This window comes from Sturnira hondurensis, unplaced genomic scaffold, assembly GCF_014824575.4.
Source record: "Sturnira hondurensis isolate 20B ecotype Veracruz unplaced genomic scaffold, ASM1482457v3 Scaffold0008948, whole genome shotgun sequence".
In the NCBI taxonomy this organism is placed as follows: Eukaryota; Metazoa; Chordata; class Mammalia; order Chiroptera; family Phyllostomidae; genus Sturnira; species Sturnira hondurensis.
Window position 1 is genome coordinate 4,429,348 of NW_028081579.1, and position 13,894 is coordinate 4,443,241.

The 13,894-nt window shown below is 33.6% G+C and overlaps 1 protein-coding gene across 13 annotated transcripts in view; it reads left to right on the plus strand.

The window, feature by feature from the left end:
• The window catches only part of RALGAPA1 (Ral GTPase activating protein catalytic subunit alpha 1), a 265,494-nt gene that overhangs the window by 95,539 nt on the left and 156,061 nt on the right, over positions 1-13,894 (plus strand). For 9 of the 13 annotated variants that reach the window (XM_037056449.1, XM_037056448.1, XM_037056442.1 and 6 more), the window contains exons 16-17: positions 344-505; positions 8,233-8,373. In XM_037056449.1, the coding sequence (XP_036912344.1) occupies positions 344-505; positions 8,233-8,373 (303 nt within the window). The remainder of the gene's footprint in view (positions 1-343; positions 506-8,232; positions 8,374-13,894) is intronic. The other 4 variants (XM_037056446.1, XM_037056450.1, XM_037056454.1 and 1 more) reach the window with 1 other exon arrangement.

Consider the following 13,894-nt stretch of genomic DNA (forward strand, 5'->3'; position numbering starts at 1 on the left):
GGCAGGTAGAGACTTAGTTTCACCACAGGATGGCTTTTGGTTAGCTCATTTCCTATTTTTTTGCTTGAAAATGTTTCATTTCTATTACAAATCAAATGGAGAGCTGAGGATTTATAATAGTTTATTGTTGATGGTGTATTTTAAAAACTCTGCATCTGTTTTGGAATAAAATTTTTACATAAATGAAGTTTAACAAAATGTCATATAGTACACAAGCATTTTATGTTGTTGCTTTATAATACATTATGAATAAATCTTAAGATTTGAGGTAGTTCACACACATAATTCAAAGCAATTATTACTTGGGTGGTAGTATACTAAGATTGTAAATATACATTTCTAGGAGTTGGACATGAATTTCAGAAAGTTTCAGTTGACAAGTCATTTTCTAGAGGATGGAGTCGTGATCAACCTGGCCAAGCTCCAATGAGACAGCGAAGTGCAACAACCACTGGTTCCCCAGGAACTGAAAAGGCGAGGAGTATAGTACGGCAAAAAACTGTTGGTACGTACTCTTAAAAAAAATCGTGAGACTTGTACAGGACAGTCTGTTTATAGTTCTTAGTAATGATGTATGTAAATACAGCTTTTTTGTCCGTTGATTTTTGTTGCTAAATGAAACACTTCTATAGCAAAACCTTTTTTTCAATACTGCTCAGAGTCCAATGACATGCTGTGTTATTCCTTTATGGTATTAAGATTTATCTTACATTATTGCTTTTATGTAGTTTATGTTATTGTAGATATCAATAATTCTAAAATGTTGTTTTACAGAATTGACGTAGAACTGATTCACTTTCCAGAACACATGCATTAACTGGTATATACGTTTCTACTAAGTGAATATACTTACAGACATGGAAAATTTTCATGCTACAATTACATATTTAGATTGGTTTCACAGACTTTCAGCAAGGAATACATGCTTTTTACTTGCAGACAGTTGAGGCGAAGGTGGAGTCTGTTGCTAGGTCCTTGCTGCTTTTAACAGACATAGACAAAATTTCCATAATCTTGGGAATAGCAACAAAGGAACAGGGATGGGAAGAATTTCTGGATGTAGGATCACTCAGCATACTGTGGGCTTAGCTACCATTTTATTCCTTTTCCTCTCAGAGGTTTTAATTTGGTCTGAATTATAATAGAAAGAGTGCTATAATGAAAAGCAAAAGGGCTTTGTCCTAATCTCTTTTTTCACTCTCCTTCATTACTAAATGGTTAGATAACCGTGGGCAATTTACTGACCTTTCTACACTTTACTTCCTTCATCTGCGTAGTGCCTGAAACAAAATTGCTTGAAGTTACTTCATGCTTTACAATCTATGATTCTATGGAAGGAGAATATTCTGTAGAATGTATCTATATTTAATGGTAATCAGTGAAAAACACTATTAATTTAAAAGTAGTTTAAACCCATTGTTATAAGGACATGTCATCCATAAAATAATGGGTTCTGAATTATTAAGAATTACATTCTAATGGAAGAAACAAAATTAGTAAGAGAATAGAGAAATTAAAGATTTAAAAGACTTACAAATTATGGCTAGTTTTAAATCTTTCAAGATAATTCTATTTCTACAACTATCTACTTCCTATAAAATAAGCATAGAATTGTAATGATTATATATGTCAAGCAGAAAAAGAAATAATAGAAGGTAAAAAGAATATTGATGGATTACAGTAAATACATTTAGAATTTTTGGTATAAAAAACTTTTTGAAATTCTTAGATGATTACATCTGAAATGGCTTTCTTCATTTTATATTACTGTCACATTTAGAGAAAATATTTGTGTGTTGGTTAGGAAGGAATTGTTCTTTTTTCTTTTTATTTTTTAGAGAGAGGGGGAGGGAGATAGTAAGAGAGGGGGAGAAACATTGATGTGAGAGAGAAACATTGATCGGTTGCCTCTCTTCTGCGCCCCAACATGGGACCAAACCTTCAACCCAGGCATGCACCCTGACCAGAATCGAACCTGCGACCTTGCACTTTGTGGGACGACACCCAACCAACAGAGCCATACCGGTCAGGGCTGGAATTGTTCAAGTTTAAAATTTTACTTTGTTTTACTTAATTAAAACTCTTTAAAGCTCCATATATATTTTCTGTAGAAGTAATTCATGCTTAGTGTGGGAAATAAAGTTTAAACATAAAGGCTCTTCCACTGTCTAATAAGTAGTCATTGTTCATATGTTGCTATATTTGTAATTTTTTAAAAATATATGCTATATAAATGTGTAAAATATTCATCTTTAAATCATAGCTGACTCTGATACCTATCTTAAAACAATTTTGTCTGGCTTGTCCATTGAATAAACCTATCAAATAAAAAGTTAAAGCATTAAAATTTTTATTCAAAAAAGTACCTACCTTCTAAAGGTAGAAAACACTAGAAGAAGCCGCAAATTAAATTAGGATATTCTTTGAACATGTATTTTCTTAAATTAAAAAAAAATTAATCTATTGTGTTCTTAATGTACTTAAATACTCATGCTCTGTTCCAGTGTATACATTCTAGTGAGTCTTCCCTCAGCACTACTCCCCACTCTCCCCCTTCACCTCCTTAGAGACAACCACTATTCTCAGTTGCTTGAGCGTGCTTCTAAAGATGCTGTATACATGCAGCTGCATATAGAGCCTAATATGCAATGTTGTGAGCCATGGCTTTTTAGATGTTCAAACAAAAAAAAATTTTTTAAGTACTCACTGTGGATGCACTGTTCTAAGCATTGAGGCTATAGGTAGGAACAAGGCCAATTAATTCCATTGAAGTTGACAGTTCTAGTGTTCAGGGGAGACATATAATAAATAGATAAACCAGTATGTCTCAAGAAGTAGTATTGTGAAGAAAAGTGAGTAGGGAAAGGGACAAGGGAGTATAGGATGGGGAAATGGGACCGCGTTAGATAGGGAAGTCAGTGAAGGAAGATTATTGCATAGTATCAGAAACTGTTTTGAACTTCTTACATCAGATTTCATTACATGGAAGTATCATAATTTAACCTGTATTCTGAAGATGGACATTTAGTTAATTTCTAATTTTGTGCTATTAAAAATAGTACAGAGTACAGAATATGTTTACTTCTATATGTTGTACAGATATACTTTGCAGTTATTCAGATATATCTGTATGTTTAATGTAGAGGATTTAAAATTAAATTGCCCTTAAAATAGTAAAATACCACTACATGCCTTTTAGAATGACTAAAATCCAAAACACTGACAACACCAAATGCTGATAAGGTTGTAGAACAACAGAAACTCTCAATGATAGTGGAAATGCAAAATGGTACAGCCACTTTGGAAGACAGTTTGGTAGTTTTTTTAAAAAATTAAACATATTCTTTATCCACACAATCACCTGCACACAAATATTTGTAGCAACTGTATTCATAATTGCCAAAACTTGGAAGCACTAAGATGTTCTTCATAGGTGAGTAGATTAACAAACGGGTACATTTAGACATGGAATGTTATTCAGCAATATGAAGAAATGAGCTATTGCATCATGAAAAAATATGTGGGAACCCTAGATGCATATCGCTAAGTGAAAGAAGCCAACCTGAAATGGCTACATATGATTTCAACTTTATGACATTCTGGAAGAGGGAAAACTGAGAAGACTGTTAAAAAAAATCACTGGTTATCAGGGATGAGGGGGTATGGTAGAAGGGTGGGGAGTAGGGCAAAGCGGAAGGATGATAGGTGGGGAGCATAGAGGGTTTTTAGAGCAGTGAAACTATTGTGTACGATACGGTAGTGGTGTGTATATGTTATACATTTGTCAAAAACCCATGAGATGTACAACACATCCCATATACAAAAGAGTGATCCCTAATATAAACTATGGACTTTTGTTAATAGCACTGTATCAGTATTGGCTCAGCAGTTGTAACAAATGTACCATACTGGTTAATTTAAGATTTTAATATTTGGGGAAAGTGGTGTTGAGGGGTGTGGAAATAAGGGTATATCTTAGAATCCTTTGTACTTGCCACTCAGTTTTTCTGTAAACCTAACACTGCTTTAAAAAAAATTAAAGTGTATTAGTTTATAAAATATTATGATACATTTATTAGGAACAGAAAGTACTGGTAATTTAGACATTTGAAGTAATCACAGATTTGCCTTTGAAATTTTTATTTTTTAAAAGTATGTCATTCTCTATTTCTCAATTTTATGACCCTGAATTGGGAGAAATAAATCACATAGATAATATTTCTGACTTTAATTTATATTTCTTTTTCATGCAGTAGTTCTTTTTATAACAAAACTAATTTCTCTCGTTAAAACTATCATTTTTTTCCCATGACTGAATTACCTGATAGAATGATAAAATATTTAATATGTAACTTACAAAGTCTAATTTAACTTTAAACAGCTTTGTTTGTACAAGTAGTCTAATGTAAGCATTGACTGTCCTTATAATTCATGATAGGATAATCTGGTTAAATAAACAGAATAGTGATTTCATTATATTCAAAGAATTATTGGTTGCTTTCTGGAGTTTTCAGATTGGAATTTGGCTAAAAGAATTTATCTTTCAATTAAAGGCAGCTTGTCGTCATTTAAAAATTACTGAACATTGCATAATCCTTTACCTCTTATATTACTCAGGATTACCTTAGTAAGAAATTTTCTGTTATTAATATTGAGTTAAACTATAATTTAAAAAATTTAGACAGCATATTAAGGTTAGACAGCATTTAAGGTTTTGCTGTGCCAACAAGTATTAAAGGAGATACAGTAAGTAAATTTAGGACTTATAGAATATATTCAGGAGAAGCAATGTAACATGTCTGCAATTATGATTTAGAATCTGGTATTCAACATTTGGAACAAATATATCACTGCTTCTGTTTTCAGTTTTTCCTCTTAGTTTGTTTATTGTAATATTGGACCTAAATCTGAGGACTTATAGGTGTATTTCTGCCAGTGGACACACATGTATGCATGTTCTTAATTTTAGTTAATTGTAAATTAAGGAGAAATATGTGCAACATTTTGGAAGTGGGAAAAGGCCAGAGTTGCCTTCCTCCTATTTATTTTGTATGTTTGTGTGCTTTTAATGAACCATCATATATGCTGTCCATGAATTTCTTGTGCTACATGGGGACTATGGAGTGAAGGTCACGGTTTTGATACAGTATGGGGCCCAAATGAATTCATGTGGAATGCATCTATTTTTCTTTTTTATATTTTGTTTGTTTGTTTTGTTTATTTATATAATTTTTTGAGAGGGATGAAGGGAAGATAAGAATCCTTCAAAAATTGGCATGGTTTGGAATTTTGTTTTGCTTTTTGATGTTATATTTTCAATACTGCCCTTTCATCTGTATAAATAATACTACAGAATTAAGATCACTGAAGTGTGTGATTTGGGAATGTATGTAGCAATAGAAATGTTAGTGGCTTAACAGAGATTCTTTGACTTAGGCTTTAGGTTACTAGATCTCAAAAAATTTCAATAGTTAATTCATTCTAATTTTCTATAGTGGGAGTTGCACAGGTATGGTGCACTTGACAGATTTCCAGGTGTTCATAAAGACCTGTGATAACAAAGGCAGGGGTCAGTTTTTAAAGAATTCGCTCCAGATCATAACACTAACTTATACCACTACAATTATGGAAGAAACTGCAAGGTAAATACTCAGTCTCTTCAAGTTGGTGGTAGAAAAGAAGGAACAGATGGAATTATGTTCAAGGAATTACCTAACCCAAGGGAAAATAATCAAAGAAAACTTGTACCTAATTCATTGTGGATTTGAAAATGGGATTCAATTTTGTTTTAAAAGAAATATTTCTAAAAATCACATCTGATTGTAACTATAGTTGCTTATGTGTCTTCCCTGTACTGGCTTTACTGAGTGATTATCTCAAAATAAAGAGAACTTTTTAAAACTGGATTATAAAATTGTTGGTCACTTTCACAAAAACAAGCTAACAGGAAAATATGAGTAGGGCCAGATTCTAACATTTGTATGTGTGTTCAATTTTCAAACACACTTGTTTTTTATACATTACATAATAAGCCATACACTGAAGACAGATTGTTGCTATTGTCTTAATATATTCCAGCCTTTCATGTTTTGCTCCACATAAATTTATCTAAAAACTGCTGTTAAGGAATTTTTTATTTTTCCAACATAAATAAAGATTTTTAAAAATCTGTAATTATTCTTTTCCATTTATGAACTTTGACATACCTTTAGTTTTTGGCTAATATTTTTATGGTTTTCTCCTCTATATGTTCACAACTGAAACTTTTGTTTTTGAAATGATTATGCTGGGCTGCTCAAATACAGATAGTCCTTCAGTAAAGATTTATTAAGCTTTTACATGCTGAGCGCTAGGGATATAAAGATAAGAAGATAATAGTTTTTGCATTTGAAAAGCTGGGAGGCTTGTATAGAAAAATAGATTGTAAGCTTTGTAAAAGCAGGAATTACTTGTTTTGTTCACTACTGTACTGGTACTAGTAATTTAATTATGTGGGAGAGTGAGGAAAGACACAGATGAGATGACATTTTGAGTATGAAGGGGAAAAGAAGACCAAGTATATTATGAACTCACAAAGCCATGCTGTTGCAAAGGAGCATGAAATTTTAAGGGAACAGCATAAAATTGTGGGTGGCAGTGGGATGGGAGGACAGTTGGAGATGAACTTTCAGTGGTTATTGCAGCAAAGTTGCAGAGGTCTTGTGTGGCAGGCCAAGAAATGTGGGCATCAGGGAGAAAGTGTTTCTTTTTTTTAAATTTAATTTTATTAATTGATTTTAGGGAGAGAGAGACATCAATTTGTTGTTGCACTTACGTATTTATGTATTCATTGGTTGCTTCTTGTGTGTGCCCTAACTGGAGAGCAAATCCACAACCTTGGCCTATCAGGGCGACCTCTAATCAACTGAGCCACCTGACCAGGGTCCAGATGTTTCTTGTAATAAGTAAAACCCAAGATTTTAAATTGATGTTAACCTTTAAATATTTTTTACCAATGTTTCTATTACCCTATATATCAGCAATATTGTTTTTTTAAGTCCCCTACTCATACACAACGAAACACATAACTATTTAAGAATTCTAAGCTAATAAGTAAAAAATGTTTGGGAAGTATAAACTTGATTATTAACCAGTCGTAAGTGTATTAACATTTGTCTTTAATTTTGGAATTGTTGACTCTTCTTTTAAGATATTACCAAACTCCAAATGCAGTTTTTAAAAAGTAATCCAGCCCTGGATTGTGTGGCTCAGTAGACTGAGTGCTGGCCTGTGAACCAAAGGATCACTGGCTCAATTCCCGGTCAGGGCACGTGCCTGGGTTGCAGGCTGGGTCCCTGGTGGGGGTGGCGCGAGAGGCAACCACAGGTTGATGTTTCTTTCCCTCTCTTTCTCCCTTCCTTCTCCTCTCTAAAAATAAATAAAATATTTAAAGAACAGTAATTCAGTCTTTACGTTTAAAAACTTACTCTTCTCAATTTTTATATAATATGCTTAAGATTTTTAATAAGCACCAACTTGTTTAATTTTCTCAGTAAATCAGCTCTTCATGCTGATTTCAAATTCTATTTTCTATAAGTGTTTCTATTTAAATTTTAAAAATTATAGTTACTTCATATACATAGGAAATACTGATTTGATTAAGTGTTCTTCTCCCACCAGGAACAAATACTAATCATAAGATTCAATTCTTTAGATTATGAATTATATAAGGTTTTCTTAAAAAGATGTGAGAGTAAGCTTGACAGTTTATTAAGGAAGAGTATAAGAGTAGGAATTATTTTTCTTGGAATTCAGCTTCATTAAGAAGAATGGTTCAGAATTGCCTTGGGTGGCTCAGAGAAATGCCCAAATATGGTACCAAAATTTTCTTTGAACTAATAATATTGAGGTTTTTTCACTCTTTCTACTCAGTGAACTTTCAAGCATTTGTTTTGAGAACATAGGGCTTATTAAAGTGTATGCTGTTTTTTAATGCTGTACCATGTAACTGCTAATAAGAGAAAGTATTTTCCTGCTTTACATCAAAATATTTACATTTGAAATATCATATATATTGTGATTTCTTTTTTTACAGCTTGCCAGTATTTGCCGTGCTGAAATGTTTTAATTTAAAATTTCCTTCCTTTGTATCTTTTAGTTTTCTCTGTTGCTGCTTTTTCTGTGACACAAGCCTTTCATTATAGTCACTCTTCTTTTTCCCTTCCCCACTTCTTTCTTTTCCTTTTTTTAAAGCCATGAGAAGCCGATCCATTGGTGAATGTGCTCTGCCATCGGCCTATATACGCAGTGCTAAAAGTGCTCCTGTTCTGATCCATACTTCCAAACCCTTCTTGCCTGATATTGTTCTCACTCCCCTTTCTGATGAGCTTTCAGGTAGTGCCACCTCTGCTAATTTCTGCACCACCTTTTTCACTTTTTAATCCTCTGCTTTCAAATTTTGCTTAATCAAATAAACTCTTCAAAGTTAATTTCTTTGGGGGAGGTGTGGGAAATTGGGAAAGTGGTTGAGAAATCAACATTTGAGTTATTTGAACTCTAATGCTATCTTTACAGTTCATTCTGGAAGTGCTAAGTTTAGTGCTGTGCCAATGTCCAGTATTTGGGGTTATAAATGGCCAGTTTCTGTTTCTGTTTGATTTTTTTCTTCTCAGATGGTTAAAAGATGTACTAGTGTATATTTATGTTATTATAGATGTTTCACAAAAGATAACTTGGAAGATAAGAGTCAGAGCCTTGATTTTTAATTTCCCATTGTTTTCACTAATAAACAGTATGGTAAATCTTGAATAATGCTTTCTCCATCACTTATAGTAATGTAACTAAGCAAGGGGTGTGTAATAATCAAGAAAGTATGTAATATAAAAGTTGTTTTAGTATAAATCATTATATTTATATTAGGTTATAATAGTATGTAAAATTCTAAGCACTCATCTTTTTTATCCTCACCCGAGGACATTTTTTTTTTCATACGCACCTGTATGGGAATCAAATCCACAGCCTTTCGATTTACGGAACGATGCTCCAACCAATTGAGTCACACTGGTCAGGGCAAGAACTCGCTTTTTTAAAAAATTATTGTTCCATCCCCATAACTCTCCCCTGCCCTGCTCACTGCCCTGCCCACTGCCCAGACTCACTCATTTTTAAACCGAATAAAGAAAGCATTCAGTGAAGCTTCAATTTCTATGGAGCCTCAAAACCTGCTCAGCCTTTCAGTTTTGCCTGAGGTTGTTGATCCCGGGTACTGGCATGGTCTACTTAATAATGTTTAATTAACATTAATAAAATGTATAGATCCTGGGTTTAGTTTAATGAGAATTATGCACAGCTTTATTAACCATCACTACAAACAAAATATAGAAAGCTTTCATTATCCCCAAAACTCTTAGTGACACTTTCAGTCAGAACTGCCACACACACAAAACACTTTAATTTTTATCACAATAATTTTAAAAAATTATGTGAATACAATCTTAAGTATCTTATCTTTTAGACAGAAGCAGACTTGCCTTGAATGTAGTTACTATGCAAATGAACCAGCTCAAAAAAAGTTAATTTTACATTCTTGGGTACTTTCCTCTCTTAGTACATTGCTATATACGGTAAGGTTACTGATTTTTATGTGTGTGTGTTTTTTAAGCATCCCATCTACCTTTCAGTTCCTAATGGACTATATGGGCTTATGTGAGGGAAGGTGCATTTTTATTAATATGTTATTTCAGGTGAAGTCCCTTCCACCATCCCCAGTCCCATTAAGATCAAAGATTTCTCTCAAACCAAGAGTTTAATACATGCAGACAAACAGACACTCTTGTGTTTGATGTTCTTTGAAAGTACTGTAAAAGAAAAAAAACTTAGTATGAGTGGGGATCCCCAAAATGGAATTATCTTCTGGATGGTGAGCCCCTAGTAGCACAGGCTTCCCCTGCTAGGTGAGTGTTCTAGGAACCCATCTGTGTCAGTTACCAGCTGGTGTTCAGCTTCAGTGAATTTTTTTTGAAGACCTTTTCAGTGCATTTGCCCATTTCATGATGGGTGATACTATAAGCACACCTGCCCACACCATGCTGAGTGTTCAACAGTTTTGGACCAAAAACGACATTACTCCCATACCCCACCCTCCTGATACCACCTGATACCTGATACCATATTTACCTGATACCACCCTGAGTGACTTTTTTTGTTGTTGTTTTCCTGCATGAAAAAAGTCCTCAAAGGGAAATGTCTTGCCATTGTGGAAGAGGTGAAACAGAAAAAAACAGCAGAAGCACTAAAAGACATCAAATTGAAGAGGTCAAAAACTGCTTTGAGCAGTGGAAAAAATATCTCTATAGGTGTATTGCTTCAAATGGAGAGTATTTTGAAGGTGACTGATGTTTAAACCTGTAAGAATGAAAACACAATTTTTTATAAATTCTGGGTTTTTCGGGTCCCCTTTTGTATTAGCTTTTTGACTAGAAAATAGTTATCATGTGATGTAATATATTTGTGTTTTCTAGTTCAGAATACCTTGATTGGGAGGGTTACTTTAGCATATTCTTTCTGATATTTATGAGAGGTGTTCAATACTGTTTTTGAACCCAAAATATAATTAATTAGAAATAATGAATTATTAGTGAATCTATGATGAAATTGGTATTTGTGCAGTTTTATTAATGACAGTGATAAAATAGAAAATTTGACCTCAGATCTAAACCTCGGTATTCAATAAGTAAGATGGTGAATGAATATATTTTACATCAGTAAAATTAGGCTATCTGGATAATTTAAGCTATTAGTGCAAAAAGTAGTAAGGCTGGAAAATATATAAATGGGATAACATGAATTTTAATATGAAAAAAAGTTTTTTGTTACATGTGATGCTTAACTATAAAGAGAGAATTAGGTTTCTTCGTCTCTTCAGTGCTCCATGGAGGCACTGTATCTTCCTGTATGACTAGTACCGGTTTGGTTGCTTTTATCAGATTACAATTTAGTTACCTAAATTGGCGAACAAAACAGTGTTTCTGTTCCTATAATACATTAGATATAGCTAAAAGAAATTCCCAACTTGTTTTAAATGCCTCTAAGATACCTTCTTTTGCTTCAAGCTTTTTATTAATATATTTACACCATTTAATGCAAACCATTTTTAACATGTTTAAAATTAAAGCGAGGTTTGACCATTAATTCTTAAATGTTTGTTTGGATTAAATATTCTACTGTCTTAAAACTGTCAGGAAGATTTCTTTTTCTCAGAGTCTTACTGGCTTTACAAAATTTATTGTCTGCAACGTGGGTAATACTTTGCCAAATGTGCACAGCAAGTGCTAAAATGTTATTAAAATGCTCAAATACAGGTGAGGTCATTCCCTTTAAAATGCTCTAAAGTAATTTTTTGACCAGGATAAGTTCCTGTTTCAGAATTCTTACATTACTGTCAATGCATAATTCAGAAAGACCACCTTTTTATGATTTGATGGGGGAGGTATTTTTATGAAGAATGAAAGGAATTTTCTAAACAGCAGCTTTATTTTATTTCCCCAATTTGGGGTAAAATGCCTTCTGTGGTAAGATTTAAAGATTTAAATAATAGATACCAGTCACAAATCAAAACAGACTTTATATCTGATTATCAAAATAATGTTAATTTTAGAAAATATTGATTATATGGAAAAGTATAGGAAAAAACAAACCAATGTTTGTTCTCCAATCCAGTGTTTTTTATCAATAACTTGAAAAACAGTTATTTCCAGTTTTCTCTGCATGTGTTTATATAAAGTATAAAAGCATGTTAAAACTTTATTTTGAGTAAAGATTATTTTTCTCTTAGTGCTTAAAAAAGGCAAGGAACAAAAAGTAGCAGCAAAACTCTCCTTTACTGAGAACTGACTCAGATGAATTTAGCATTTTTGAAGCTGATGTGTAAATTGAGAACACTTTCTAGCAGATGTTAGTTAGTTAAAGATCCATATTGTACATCACCATATTAAAGTCCGCCAAAAGTCCTGTTAAAAAATGTTTAATTCAATATTTCTCAGTCTTATTTAATCATACAGAACTTTTCCAGGTACACATGTTGACATCCTACTACAACAGGGGAGTCACATTCATTTTCCCCAGGGGGCCGCAGTAGCCTCCCAGTTGCCTTCAAAGGGCCAAATGTAGTTTCAACCCTTAATAGTTAAGGAGTAGTTACATGTATACAGTCCTAAAATTACATTCAGCCCTTTGAAGGCAACCATGAGGCTGATGTAGCCCCAGGGGAAAATGAGTTTGACACCCCTATATTACACTGAGGTTTCAGAAGGAACTAACTTGGAAGGCATTAAACTAACCATAATTTTAAATATTAGTTTTATGAAATTGGACAGGATTATTCTAACATAAGCTTACATGGAAGAAATCTGAATTACTGGATTTTTTAATTGTCCGTATGGTTCTTGGAGGCAAATTAGAGCCTTGAGTGTGCTTCTTCGGGTGTTAGGTGCATTGAATGGGAGAGTGTTGGGGAAGGAAAGAGGAAGAGGACAATGGAGTTGTATGAACAGACTCTAAATTTTTGATCCTTACCCAAGGACATTTTTTAATTGTGGGAAAGGGAGAAAAACATATATTGGTTGCTGCCTTGTACCCAGGATGGAACCCGCAACCTGAGGTATGTGCCCTGACCTAGAAGTGAACCCACAAATTTTTAGGCTATGGAATAACACTCCAACCAACAAAGCCAAACTGGATCAAGGAACAAGATATTTTTAAACAGCGCTAAATTTAAAGATAACCACAGTCTTAGATCCTTCCAAGGTTTGAGTCAATTATACTTTAGAATAGTTTAATGTGCAGAGACAGTAAGAAAGGTAAACTATGAAAAGGAAAAATTTTCTTTCACAGTTTATCTTCTCTTATATAATTGAACCCATAATAGAACCAGGCTTAATTGAACCCATAATAAAATATTTCCTGAGTTCATCTAAGATCAGGAGTTGAGATGTTTGTAATGACTTCACCAAAGAAACAATGAAACTACTCCTAAACAATCACTCTAGCTTTGGGTTAAAAGTAGGTTTTTCCAGAGCAATATTTACCTGATACTCATGGATTCTTATGGGGGAACAAGGAAACTACTTTTAATTTCTTCCTTTTAAGCATACTAAGATTTTAAAAATGGACCACTAATTTTCAAAATGCCATTTTTGTCCAGCACTTTTTTCTTTTCCTCCAAGTATTCCGTGTTAGATTTCCATTCTATTTACATTATTTAGAATATGTTGCTATGTGTTACAGCTTTATATAGACTAAACTAGTTAAACAGTTAAATATTCTCGAAGAGTTGTTTTTTTTTTATCCTTACCTGAGGACATTTTTTCATTGCTTTTTAGCAAGAGAGGAAGGGAGGAATGAATGTGGAAAGAAACACAATAATGCCAGAGAGAAGCATCGATTGGTTGCCTGCCATGCATGCAGACTGGGTATCATAATTGCACAGACTGGGGATTGAACCCACAACTTAGGTATTTGTCCTGACTGGGGATCGAACATGCAACCTTTCGGTTACTGGACGATTCTCCAACCTACTGAGCCACACCAGCCAGGACCTTGAAGAGTTTAAGCTCTGTGGACTACTTCAAGGGCATTGGCACTGTGTCAGTGATATTAATTCTAAACCTCAAACTCATCTGTTGTCGAAATATTTTTTTCCAGGCTCCTTGCCTGAGGTTTTGATACTCTATGTTGGGGGATGCATGAGGATCAGACATTATTTTTTAAAGCTCTACTTGAACAATAATTAAATTTAAAACTTTTTTAAAAAAAAAAAGCTCTATAAGTTTACTGGTGTCTGGGCAAAGCACACTCTCCCTGTTCTTTCTCTGATAGTGCTGTAGATTCAACATCTACACATTGGATAGCCCAGCCT